Consider the following 13,969-nt stretch of genomic DNA (forward strand, 5'->3'; position numbering starts at 1 on the left):
AATGACAGACGCAGTTTCTCTCTCTCTCTGCGTTGTTGTTTTCCCTGCACCAGTGGAACGATCACTAAGCAGGATCATTTATGCTAATAAAGCAACAGTGATTAATACACAGAGACTGACCCTCAGAGAAGCCACAGCTGTTTCAGCCAGACTGTGTGTGTGTGCTGAGAGTTTGTACGGGGATGTGGGAGTGTGTGTGTTGACTTGTGACCAGCTGTGGGTTTGTTTCCTCTTTGTGCATTTCACTCAGTGTTGGACTATAATGCTGGAGTACTGAATGTGGGGCTGTCAGTCAATTAAAATATGTAATTACAATTAATCTCATAATGTTCGTAGATAACGCATTCAGTTGCTTTTTAAGGAAAGTAAAATAAATTACGCCTTTGCGTAACTAAGCAATTTGAGTGGATGAGAAGAAAGAGATTTCTTTAACAGTCATCTCACAACAAACATCAAAACTTTTCAAACTGCATCAAAACGCATAGGAAATGCAAACAGGGAACTTGCAAAAAATAAATAGATAAATCATGACCATGGACCACAAAACCAGTCTTAAGGGTAATCTTTTTTTTTTAAATGTGAGATTTATGCATCATCTGAATTCTGAATAAATAAGCTTTCCATTGATGTGTTGTTTGTTAGGACAGGGCAATATTTGGCTGAGATACAACTATTTAAAAAAAATGGAATCTGAGGGTGCAAAAAAATCTAAATATTGAGAAAATCGCCTTTAATGTTGTCCAAACAAAGTTCATTGTAATGCATATTACTAATCAAAAATTAAGTTTTGATATATTTATGGTAGGAAATTTACAACATATCTTCATGGAACAGGATCTTTGTTTAATCCTAATGATTTCTGGCATAAAAGAATAATCAATCATTTTGACCCATATTGTTGGTTATTGCTACAAATATATTCGTGCTACTTATGACTGGTTTTGTGGTCCTGGGTCACAAATATACATATAAAGTTAAAAAAAGATAAATAATAATACAATTAAGTAACAGTAATTCAGTAATAAAACTTTGCCCACTTTTTTTGACTTAATGTCACATGTGTTAAAAGGTTTTTGCTGCTGGCCTGCAGTTCTTCCCTGGTGTTGAATTTTAATGAATAAAGTTTTGCTCATGGATGATATTTCACGTGATGAGCTTTGATGGCAATTAAATTTCTGTATACAAACAATGCAAATTTCTTTACTTTTTGTAAACATTTGACTAGGTTTTTTTTTTTTTTTTTTATTAAATTACCCATCATTTACTCACAAATGAGTGATGCACAAGGGACTCTTCTTCCAGTTCCAAAAGGTTTAATCAGTTTTTTAGAAATCACACAGAACAGAAAATGTTATAATGTCAAAAAAAAAAAAAATATATATATATATATATATATATATATATATATATATATATATATATATATATATATATATATATATATATATATATATATATATATATATATATATATATATATATATATAATATATGATCATTTGCATTTCTTAACACATTAACTTTGGCCACCCTTTTGAATTGCTACTCCAAAACGGTTCTTAAAGCCATTCTAACTATTTTTATATTTTAAATGACTATATTTCTATGTCAATTATACATTTACTCTTGGATTAAATTAATGATCAAATCCCACCTTTGTGCAACATTTTTTATCTAAATGTGTTTATAAGTGTAAAAAGCAGAACAGCACAAAAAATATTACCTTTTTTTCTGACACCGGTAACGGTGACCTTTGAGTTTAAGAGATTGATGGATTATTTACATGCATTTAACTCAATACATTGTTTATCAAATCGCATTATGTCAGATCTTCATTTATAACCTTTTTTTTTTCTTTTTTGTGCCAGCCACATGCACACGTTTTATTGCTTTTCAGTGAATTATGATCTGTGTTCTTGCATCTTTTAAAATGCATTTGCCTTTGCGTGAATTGATCTTTAACGGTCTGATAAATGAGTCAGTCATCAGACAGCAGTGTTCATCATAAATAACCAATAAACAAAACACAACGTGCAGTCTCAGAAAGTTAGAAGCCATGTGACCTCACCCTACTTTATATAGGGTGTCACCAGTCTCGGCCATTATTTTCCCAGCCCTCTACCAGCTTAATCTTCCCCCTGCGCCCTGCACCTAAATTTCAGATTGAGTAAGTCCAGAAGCCAGCAAAAGGCATACAAACTTGGAGATGAATTCAGGATTTATGAGGATGATATTTCAGGGCCCATGACAGCCGAGGATGTTAAAGAGCATTTAATCCGTACAGGTCCCTCTCTTACCCTCTCTTACTCTCGTCTTTACAGCCGGCTGTTAGGGAATCCATCAGTCTTTTCATGGCCCATGCTCACGCGAGCGTCAAGCAGGTTAGCGAGCGTTACTGCCGCAATGAGAGGAGGCACAACTACAGCACGCCCAAGAGCTTCCTGGAGCAGCTGAGGCTTTACGAGAGTCTGCTGGGAAAGCGAGAGAGAGAACTGCATCTGAGACACGGCAGGCTTCAGTGTGGCCTTCAGAAACTCAAGACGACGGCCTCTCAGGTGTGTAGAGCTCATCGGCACCACAGAGTTCGTAACCTGCCAATGTAGGCTCCTCAAGGCTGGAGTGGTGGAATTGTGAAGGAATGTAGTTACTGCTAGTTAATATGCCCAAGATCACTCACCGAAGGCTGGGAGACTCGTAAACCTTGAGTCTGATAGTCTGATGATTGCTTGCCTTTGCGATATAGGGTTTAGTATTCAAATGTTGTAGTTTTATCTGGTAATGGGATCTAGATTAAAAAAAAGTTGCTTTTACAACTTTTAGTAAATTGTAAAAAGCTATTTGTGAGGTCTTGGAGAACTTTGATTATGAGATAAAATTTGATCATTAAATTTACCTTTAAAAGTATGGGACACATTAAAAAGTCTAATTTAAACCTGGAAATACGAAAAAAAATAATAATTTGTTTTATGTTTTTTGAAAGAAGCTTCTTATGCTCACCAAGGCTGCATTTATTTAAGGGGAGGGACAGTAAAAACAAAATATATTTAATATTGTTTAATACATTTTAAAATGATGGCAAAGAGGAATTTAGAATTTTCAGTAGCCATTACTCCAATCTTCAGTGTCACATGATCCATTAGAAATAATTTGAATATGCTGATTTGGAGCTCAAGAATAATTTCTTCTTATTATTATTATTATTATTATTATTATTATTATTAATGTTGAAAACAGTTGTGCTGCTTATTTATTTATTTATTCAGTAAACTTGAATTCAACAGCATCTTTTGAAATATTTTAACAATTTACTGTCATGTTTAATCAAATGAATGCATCCTTGCAAAATACATATATTAATATCTCCAAAAATAAAATAAAATGAATAAATAAATAAAATAGAATGGTATTGTATAGTTTAGTAGAAACAGAAACTGTTGCCAGTTTTAAGCATGTATTATTGAAGGTAATTATGAATTAATAAGAGGTTATCATGTAGTAAATGTCAACGTTATATATTTACATCAGGTTGAGGATCTGACAGTCAAGCTGAACTCACAGGAAGTGGAGCTGACACTGAAGAACCAGGCAACTGAGGCTCTCATGGCCAGGATCGGCCTGCAGACAGAAAGATTGAGCCAGAAGAGAAAGGATGCTGACCTAGAGGAGCAAAAGGTAGAGCAGTCTTACAGGTGGAAGATCTGAGATGTATCCTTTAATATTTCCCCATCACGTATGAGAGTGTTTATTCATCTGCAGGTGGCTGCCATGCAAGCAGAGGTGTCACGAAGACTGAGAGAATGTGAACGTGATCTGGCTAAAGCTGAACCTGCTTTAGAGGCCGCTACAGCTGCTCTCCAAACTCTCAACAAGGTAATATCTAAAATGTACTAAAGAAACCCTTAAAATTAGGGAGAAAAGTATTTGTGTACATAAATATATACATATATTACAGTTCAAAAGTGTTTCTTTTATTCAGCAAAGATGCATTAAATTGATTGAAAGTGAAAGTCATTTGTAATGTTACAGATAATTTCCATTTAAAAAAAAATAATTTTGAACTTTCTATTAATCAAAGAATCAAAAAAGTAAAGTCGTGACGTATTGTCAAGTATGGTGACCCATACTCGAAATTGGTGCTCTGCGTTTAACCCATCCAAGTGCACACACACAGCAGTGAGTAGTGAACAAATGCACACACACACACCGTGAACACACACCCGGAGCAGTGGGCAGCCATGCTGCGGCGCCCGGGGAAACATGGTTTCTACAAAATTAAGCAGTGAAACACTGAAAACTGGAGTAATAGCTGTTGAAAATTCAGTTTTGACATATATAAAATATAATAATAATGAAATGGAAAAGTACATTTGTGTTTCAAAGTGGAAATTTTGCTATTTAAAAAAGTAATAGCAGGCAAATTTGTGGAAAATATTTTGTCCCGTGCCTCGTAAATCACAGCCCAACCTGTTCAAATATATGTCACCTGAACTTGATGGTTGAAAGGGTAACACTTACTCAATTAGCAGTTCATGATCTTTTTTTGTTTCTTGTAGGTAAATCTGACAGAGTTAAAGACGTTCCCGAATCCCCCTGAGGCTGTGATTAACGTCACTGCGGCTGTGATGGTGCTGCTGGCTCCACGTGGGCGAATTCCAAGAGACCGTGGGTGGAAGGCCGCCAGAGTCTTCATAGGCAAGGTAAAGGCATTGCTATGACAACAACACACCTCATTCTAGTGTAATCCACAAGCAGCCCTTGACCCGCAGACCCCACTCACCTGGTGTAGTGTCATGAAATACACTACATTATGAAAGCACTTGTGTGGAGGAGAATATTAAATACATGTCACATGAGATAGACATGGAAATATTAGGGAAAGACTGATTTATGAGGTCAGCATGAAGGGGAGGAGATGGCTTTTGAAAGTTTGTTATGAGATATATCGGATGGACAAAGAATCGGGATACAGATTCAGAGGTTGCAAGTTGAGTCCAAGTAGGGATGACCCAGGAACGCAAAAGGTTATAATTGTGCTTTATTACTTCGGTGGCCTTGAGTGCAACATTTCATCCTGGGTTGTTCCAGGTCCAGCATTTGTACATTTACTGTACTTTAAGCTGTTATGAATAAAATGTGTGCAGTTTAGTATGTACTTAACATTTTGTGTGTACATAATAAAGCATCATAGCTAATAATGTCTAATAATAAGCTTATAATATTAGTTTCCTCTAAATGATTATTTTTTTCTCTAAAGTAGTTTTGCAGTTTTGTTTGTAAATGCACTGAAATGTATACACTACAGATCAAAATATTAAGGTTAGGAAGATTTTTTTTTTAATGCATTTATTCAGCAAGGACACATTAAATGGATTAAAAGTGATAGTAAAGACATTTATCATGTTACAAATATTTCAAATAAATGCTGTTCTTTGATACTTTATATATTCATCAAAGAATCCTTAACAAATATATCAAAAAATGTATTTACGCAAACATATTCAGCAGCACAATTGTTTTCTACTTTTGATATTAATAACAATATGTTTCCTGAGCACCAAATTTACCTATTAGAATGATATCTGAAGAATCATGTGACACTGAAGGCTGGAGTAATGACTGCTGAAAATTCAGCTTTACCTTCACAGGAATAAATCTTAAAATATATTAAAATAAAAAAAGCGACGTTTTAAATTGTAATAATATTTCACAATATATTGTTATATAATATTGTTCACAGTATTATTTACAAATAAATGCAGCCTTGGTGAGCATAAGAGATTTCTTTCAAAGCCATTAAAAGAAAGGCATTAAGGCAAATATTATAGGCTTATGTACATATGATATAATAACAGTGTTGTTCTTTAGGTGGATGACTTTCTGCAGGCCCTGCTTACTTATGATAAAGAGCACATCCCTGAGTCCAGTCTGAGTGTGGTGAAGCAGGAATACCTGAGAAACCCAGAGTTCCATCCCGACCATGTCCGGACCAAGTCCTACGCAGCTGCCGGCCTCTGTGCGTGGGCCATCAACATAGTGCGCTACTATGAGGTGAGGGAGAATGTGACGAATGACACAAAAATTTAAAATATAAATATAATATAATATAATACATATACATGCGTATATAATGCAATTTGAGGTATTTAAATTAAATTAATAATATATTCTATACATTTTAATAACATTTTACAATTTGTTAAAGTTACATGTTTAAGAAAAATCTAACTTGGTAAACTAATAAAAAATATATTTGGGACATATTTTGAAAATATTAACCTCTTCAGCTTTAAAATGACAAACAATCGTTTATTTCAAGAATTTATTTAAATTTTTGTTTATATTTGAAATTTGAATGGGATTTCAATTTTATTTAAATGTTTATTTAAATTTACTCACATTTATTTTATTAACATCAATTCAACTTTAATAACATTAATAAACAAAAAAGCTCAAAATTACATCTAACTTAAAAAAAAAAAAACTTAAATGCATGTGAAATATTTTGAAAATACTAAGCTGTAACTGTCTTTAATTCAAAGAGGTTTGTAGCTTTAAAATCAAAACAGTCATTTATTTCAAGAATTCAGCTTTTTCTTATGTGTAAAGAAAGAGAATGTTTGTTGTGTTTTTCAGGTTTATTGTGAGGTCGCACCAAAGCGTCTGGCTCTGGCACAAGCCAATACTGAACTGGAAACTGCTACTGCAAAACTACTCAGTGTTAGAAAGAAACTGGAAGTAAGTGAAAAACAATTATACAGCACGACTAAAAAATGTCCATCCGTTCACCATAAACATTCAATAATATTCCATGTTAAGTAGTACTATCTCATAGTGGCTTTGTACTGACAGGATCTGGACAGGCACCTGCAAAGCCTAACAGCTCAGTTTGAGAGGGCGGCGGCTGACAAACTGCATTGCCAGGAGGAAGTGACACGCACCAGCCAGACCATTGAGCTGGCCAATCGGCTGGTGGGAGGCCTGCAGGTACTGGGCGGCTGTGAGAGGAGAGGGTCTGGGTTTAGGGAATCGCACTAACAGACCTAATCTCAACATGAGTTTGGCTTGATTCGAAGGGGAGGTGGCCATGGCTTAAATGTTTGGCCAGACGCTCAGATTGAGTGCTCGGAAGGAAGGGGTGCATCATGGCAAATGCACCATTGATCTGGGCAAGGGGTTAGATGGCTGTAGGCCAGTTTGGGACAGTGAAACAAGAGGGGCATATATTCATCTGCTATCTGTTTGCCTGAATGAGGCGATCGGGGTAATTGGTTTATGAGGGATGAGCTGGATTTGCGTGTACATGCCCAACTTGAAAAAATAAACTTTAAATAGTTTTCCCTTTTTCACTCCCCGTGACATTGATCATATATATCCTGGTGAGATAATCTAAAATCTTTACCGCCGTTAATGCAAAAAATAATAATAGCTTAATGTTTCTTTTAGCTCTTTTATTTAAAACGTTCAACTTTCTTATTCAGAGAAATGAATAGGGCTACAATGGGACAGCTTGGCTTTTAAACATATCAAGACAAATGATTTGTCTTTATGCCATTGACCTGGAAGCAATAGTGTTTAGACTAATAAATCAGCCCGTCTATATGTAATCATTAACTTACCTCAAAGCCTTAACAGCTGTTGGAATTTAAAAACGCTTCACCCAGGACTGAGTGATATTCCAAGCAATCCATAATGCATTAGGCTAAAATTATAGTGATTTTTAACTGTCTGAGAATTTATTATGCGACATGTTCTAGAAGCTCGGCCCCTGCAAAGGCAATGTCAGACAAGATTTATCGTTGCAGGAGCATCTCTGCGATATTATTGAAGTCTTAAATGAGTGCTAAATTGATGCTGAGTGAAAATGTAACTAAACTTTCAAAGCCAGTTTAGGTGAATTGTGACTGTATACATTATCGCTCATGTTCTGTCTGAGTTTGTGATCAATTGGGAGGAGAGAGACGGCAGATGGGTTAAGAGTGAGGTTTATATCTGGGTCTGAAGGCTAGATTTGAGGTTGTAACATAACTTTAGTGTTTCTTCTCTTTCTGTCTCAGTCGTTTTGTCTGAATATTACTGTATCGTATTTGCATATAAATGTACACTACTATTTAAAATATTTAATGTTTGTGAAGTCTCTAATGCTCACCAAGGCTGCATTTATTTAATCACTAATACAATAAAAACACAAATATTGTGAAATATTATTACAGTTTAAAATAACCATTTTCTATTTTAAAATATCATTTATTCCTGTGATAGCAAAGTTGAATTTCAAGCAGCCATTACTCCTGTCTTCAGTGTCATGTGATCTTTGAAAAACCTGATTTGGTACTCAATTCTTTTTTTTTACTATTATTAATACTCAAATTACTCAACTGTGTTGCCTAATATATTTGTAGAAACTTTGATAGGCTTCATATTTCTTTTATGAATAGAATGTTCTTTAAGTTTTGCCCAATTTAATGCATTCTTGCAGAGTAAAAGTATTAATTTCTTTCATTAAAAATACAAATAGTACTGACTGGTGGTGATATCCACCATTAAGATGTTTTACATTGTGACATTACATTATTTCCATGATTAAATTTAGAAGTGTGATGATGGAAAAGCAAAAATTATTATTCTCAGTACTGTAATGCAAAGAAAAAAAGGTAAGTATTTATACATCATGATTTAATTTGTCAAACTGCCTTTATGTTGAAATACAATTATTGTAATACAGTATTTAAAAAAAAAAAAAATTATATATAATAGAATATTATATATAATATAAATATATAAAATACGTAATATATAATTTAGTGCTTAATCGTGATTAATCGCATCCAAAATAAGTTTTTGTTTACATAATACGTGTACTGTGTATATTTATTTTGTATATATAAATACACACACATGCATGTAAATATTTAAGAAACATAAGTTTATACATTTAAAATATTTATATATAATATCAATTATATGAATATAGATATATACATGGAAATATTTTCAAAATATATACTGTATGTGTGTATTTATACATACAAAATGAATATACACAGTATAAACACATATTATGTAAACAAAAACGTTTATTTTGGATGTGATTAATCGCGATTAATCGTTTGACAGCACTAATATAATGTATATAAAATGTGTAAATATAAAATAAAATTACTATAAAGTAGTAACAATAAAATAAAAATAAAAATTGTAAGATTAATAAAAACTGATAAAGTAAAATATCTGATTGTTAGAAAAAATATTAAATGAAATAGAAAATGTTTTGTACACAAAAGCCACACTTACAACATCTGAATTTCATTGCATTAGATATAAAATACCAAACCAAGTGACTTCTGCAAACAAATGGCTTAAGCTTTTCTAAACTTCAACGGCATTCATAGATATCATAGATCTTTTAAGTGTGTGATCATTTTTGGCACCATAGTCACCTGGGCGTATTTAAGTGAGATTCACCCAGTCATTCTCTCACTGTAGGCAGAAAACGTTCGTTGGTCGGAGGGACAGCTGGAGCTGGAGTCTCAGCTGAAGACGGTGTGTGGTGATGTGCTTGTGGCTGCTGCTTTCGTCTCATATGCCGGATACTTCACACAGCCGTACCGTCACCAGCTCCTTCACAAAATACTCATTCCTTTCCTCCGAGAACTCCAAGTATGATTCCTCCTCAGCCTGTCCATTATTTGAATTTTATAATGTTTTGTATTTATGCAATTCTTAGCCACATAAATATTTAATTTAATAATAATTTGATGTTAAATTTCATGTTATGGCTTTTGCCAACTCTTGTTTCACTTGTCAAGGTTAAGAGTGTTTTGGATCATTGTTTCTTCCTGAGCTGTCTACTGTAAAATCCTGTCACTGTACTACTGTGTCTGCACTCCAGTGGAGCGTTGAATTGAATAGCATCACTGTCTGTCTTCCTCTCCTCACACCTCGCGATCCAGACCCCTATCCCGCTGACAGACGGTCTGGACCCTGTACTTACGCTGACTGACCAGGCCACCGTGGCAGGCTGGCAGAACCAGGGCCTGCCAGCTGATCGGCTGTCCGTTGAAAATGCAGCCATCCTGATGGCCAGCCAGCGCTGGCCTCTCATCGTGGATCCTCAGCAGCAGGCCAGCAAGTGGATCCGAAATCTGTACGGGCCCAACCTGAGGGTGCTGCTGTATGGCCAGAAAGGGTGAAGTGATTTTTAGTTTGGACAAAGATTATTTATATGAAATAATATAAAGAAGGCAATGAGGCTGACTTGTCTTGTCCTGCACTGTTAATGTTATCATACAGGTATCTGGATGTTATTGAGCAGGCTTTGGAAGCTGGTGAGGTGGTCCTGATTGAAAACATGAAGGAGAGAGTGGACCCTCTTCTGGAGCCACTGCTAGGAAGGCAAACCTTAAAGAAAGGAAGGCAAGTTTAACCATCTCTGTGATTTTTACTTATTTTATACCACCGATTCTCTCATTGAGTGCACTGCAGTAAAAATTCCTCAGAAAAATGCTGTTTTGAACTGCAGCAGATTTTAGCATACAATCTTTACTGAGTTCTTAAGAGCCCCATTTTTTGCTCCGTGCAGTATGAAAACTAGAATGGAAGATGAATTAGGGTTGTGTGGTTTGAATAGAGGTGAAGGCAGCGGTATTGATTCTGCACTCACAGAAGCTGATAAATGTGCATTTGTTTGCTCTTTTTCTTTATGTGTGTTGAATACAGATCAGTTTTGGGCAGCCAGTGTTGTGTTTTAACCCTGAGACAACTATATATATTAGTGCTGTCAAACAATTAATCGTGATTAATCGCATCCAAAATAAAGGTTTTTGTTTACATAATATATATGTGTGTATTGTGTATATTTATGTATATACACAAATATATACACATATATTTAAAAAATATTTACATGTATGTATGTACAGTCATGGCCAAAAATATCGGCACCCTTGGTAAATATGATCAAAGAAAATTTATCTGCATTGTTAATCCTTTTGATCTTTTATTTAAAAAAAATCACAAAAATCTAACCTTTCATTGGATAATAACAATTTAAAATGGGGGGAAATATCATTATGAAATAAATGTTTTTCTCTAATACACTTTAGCCACAATTATGTGTGTTGGATTAACGGCACCCTTTTATTCACTACTTTTTGAAACCTCCATTTGCCAGTTTAACAGCTCTAAATTTTCTCCTATAATGCCTGATGAGGTTAGAGAACACCTGACAAGAGATCAGAGACCATTCCTTCATCCAGAATCACTCCAGATCCTTCAGATTCCCAGCTACATGTTGGTGCTTCTCTTCAGTTCACCCCACTCATTGTCTATAGGGTTCAGGTCAGAGGACTGGAATGGCCATAGCAGAAGCTTGGTTTTGTGCTCAGTGATCCATTTTTGTGTTCTTTTTGAGGTTTGTGTTTGGATTATTGTACAGTTGGAAGATCCAAACATGGCCCATTATAAGATTTCTAACAGAGTCAGTCACTTGTTGATTTTTTTATCTGTTGGTATTTGATAGAATCCATGATGTCATGTGTCTAAACAAGATGTCCAGGACCTCCATCAGAAATATAGGCCCACAACATCAAAATACAGCAGTATATTTCCTTGTACACATGGGGTACTTTTTATCCTTGTGTTCACCAAACCCATCTTGAGTGTTTGCGGCTAAAAAGCTCTTTTTTTTTAGTTTCATCTGACCATAGAAGCCAGTCCAATTTGACGTTCCAGTCATGTCTGATAACTGAATATGCTAGAGTTTATTTTTGGATGAGCTAGGAGAATTTTTCTTGAAACCCTCCCGAACAACATGTGGTGATGTAGGTGCTGTTTGACAATTTTTTTTTAAGGTTTTCTGACCCTGAGACTCAACTATTTTCTGCAATTCTCCAGCTGTGGTCCTTGGAGAGTCTTTGGCCACTCAAATTCTCCTCCTCACCGTGCATTAGGACGATATAGACACGCGTCCTCTTCCAGGCAGTTTCGTAACATTTTATGTTGATTGGAAATTCTTAATTATTGCCCTGATGGTGGAAATGGGAATTTTCACTGCCCTTGCTCTTTTCTTAAAGCCACTTCACTAATTTGTGAAGCTTAATTATTATTTGCTGCACATCAGAAATATATTCTTTGGTTTTTCTCATTGTGATGGATGATTAAGGGAATTTGGGCTTTGGTTTCCCTCCTATTTATATTTCTATGAAACAGGAAGCCATGGCTGGATAATTTCATGTTCATAATCACCCTGGAGTGCTCAAAATTGTGAATATGAATGGGAATATACTTAGATATTTGATATTTTACTCATAAGAATCTCTAGGGGTGCCAATAATTGTGTCCAACGTGTATTTGAGAAACATTTATTTCATAATGATATTTCCCCCCATTTTAAATTCTTATTATCCAATGAAAGGTTAGATTTTTGTGATTTTTTTTTTTAAATAAAAGATCAAAAGGATTAACACTGCAGATTAATTTTCACAGCCTTCTTTGATCATATTTACCAAAGGTGCTGATATTTTTGGCCATGACTGTGTTTATGTTCGTATATAATTTATATTTTGTATAAATAAATATTTTACATGTAACTTATATTTCTTAAATGCATACATGCATGTGTGTGTCTATTTATGTACATAATAAATATACACAATACACACATATATTATGTAAACAAAAAAATTTATTTTGTATGCGATTAATCATTTGACATATATATATATATATATATATATATATATATATATATATATATATATATATATATATATATATATATATATATCTATACGTATGTATGTGTGTTTATTTATTTATATATATATATATATATATATATATATATATATATATATATATATATATCTATACGTATGTATGTGTGTTTATTTATTTATATATATATATATATATATATATATATATATATTAGTGCTGTCAAACGATTAATCGCATCCAAAATAAAAGTTTTTGTTTACATAATATATGTGTGTATTGTGTATATTTATTATGTATATATAAATACACACAAATACAGTATATACTTTGAAAATAATTTATGTATATACATTTATATTTATATTCTTATATTTTATATTATATATAAATATATTTAATGTAGAAACATAACATATTTTTCTTAAATCTATACATGCATGTGTTTGTGTATATATACATAATAAATATACACCGTATACACACACATATTATCTAAACAAAAACCTTTATTTTGGATGCGATTAATCGCTTGACAGCACTAATATATATGTATGTATATTTGTTTTTTCCCCAAAATATATACAATTGTAAATTATATCATTATTTTTAATCAGTTAAATTATTTAATCTCATTTTTTTCTTTATTACAGTACAGACAACTGAATAAAATGGGTTTTTTGTTCTGTTTTTTTGTAGGTTTTTGTTTCTGAATCTGAATGTGCAAAGAAAACTAAATTATATCTATATAATATAATTATTTGGTTTTGTCTTGTTTTGTACTACATAAGCGTGAAAAAAAAAACTATGCCAACACTGTTGCCAAAAACCTATTATTTTTAATGAACTTTGATAAAAAAAAATATTTTATTTACACTCAGTTTTCTGTAAACCAGTTTGTCACTAGACAGATCGCATTCTAAAATATTTATAAATCAGTCATTTCTCAGCTTTACTGAATGAGTAAAATGAACGCGTAAACTTTTTCAGATTTCTCAATGAATGTCTATGCATTTGGGTTACTTGATAAAGTGTACATGAATAGTAAAAGATATCGTTAACTTCACATTTATATTCTTCAACAGAATAATTAATATAATCAGTGTTTATCAGGTATTTCTAGGATGTGTAAATAGATGCAACACCTCATCTGTTTTTCATCGTGCTAAGTTATTAATTTCTCAGCTTGTATTTATCTCTTTCAAGTCTTTGTCCTTGTAGCATTGTACCACGGGGACACCTACAGTCCCCCTCT

General features: G+C 33.5%; 1 protein-coding gene across 1 annotated transcript in view; it reads left to right on the forward strand.

The window, feature by feature from the left end:
• LOC306878525 (dynein axonemal heavy chain 11-like) overlaps nucleotides 1-13,969 on the forward strand; it is a gene marked incomplete at its 5' end in the record, with an annotated part of 73,390 nt that overhangs the window by 41,047 nt on the left and 18,374 nt on the right. Inside the window, 10 exons of the mRNA XM_079430967.1 lie at nucleotides 2,322-2,555; nucleotides 3,526-3,672; nucleotides 3,757-3,870; nucleotides 4,554-4,697; nucleotides 5,866-6,048; nucleotides 6,634-6,735; nucleotides 6,850-6,984; nucleotides 9,484-9,657; nucleotides 9,951-10,186; nucleotides 10,291-10,413. Coding sequence (XP_079287093.1) covers nucleotides 2,322-2,555; nucleotides 3,526-3,672; nucleotides 3,757-3,870; nucleotides 4,554-4,697; nucleotides 5,866-6,048; nucleotides 6,634-6,735; nucleotides 6,850-6,984; nucleotides 9,484-9,657; nucleotides 9,951-10,186; nucleotides 10,291-10,413 — 1,592 coding nt within the window. The remainder of the gene's footprint in view (nucleotides 1-2,321; nucleotides 2,556-3,525; nucleotides 3,673-3,756; nucleotides 3,871-4,553; nucleotides 4,698-5,865; nucleotides 6,049-6,633; nucleotides 6,736-6,849; nucleotides 6,985-9,483; nucleotides 9,658-9,950; nucleotides 10,187-10,290; nucleotides 10,414-13,969) is intronic.

The sequence above is a fragment of the Barbus barbus genome, assembly GCF_936440315.1.
Source record: "Barbus barbus genome assembly, chromosome: 12".
Taxonomy (NCBI): Eukaryota; Metazoa; Chordata; class Actinopteri; order Cypriniformes; family Cyprinidae; genus Barbus; species Barbus barbus.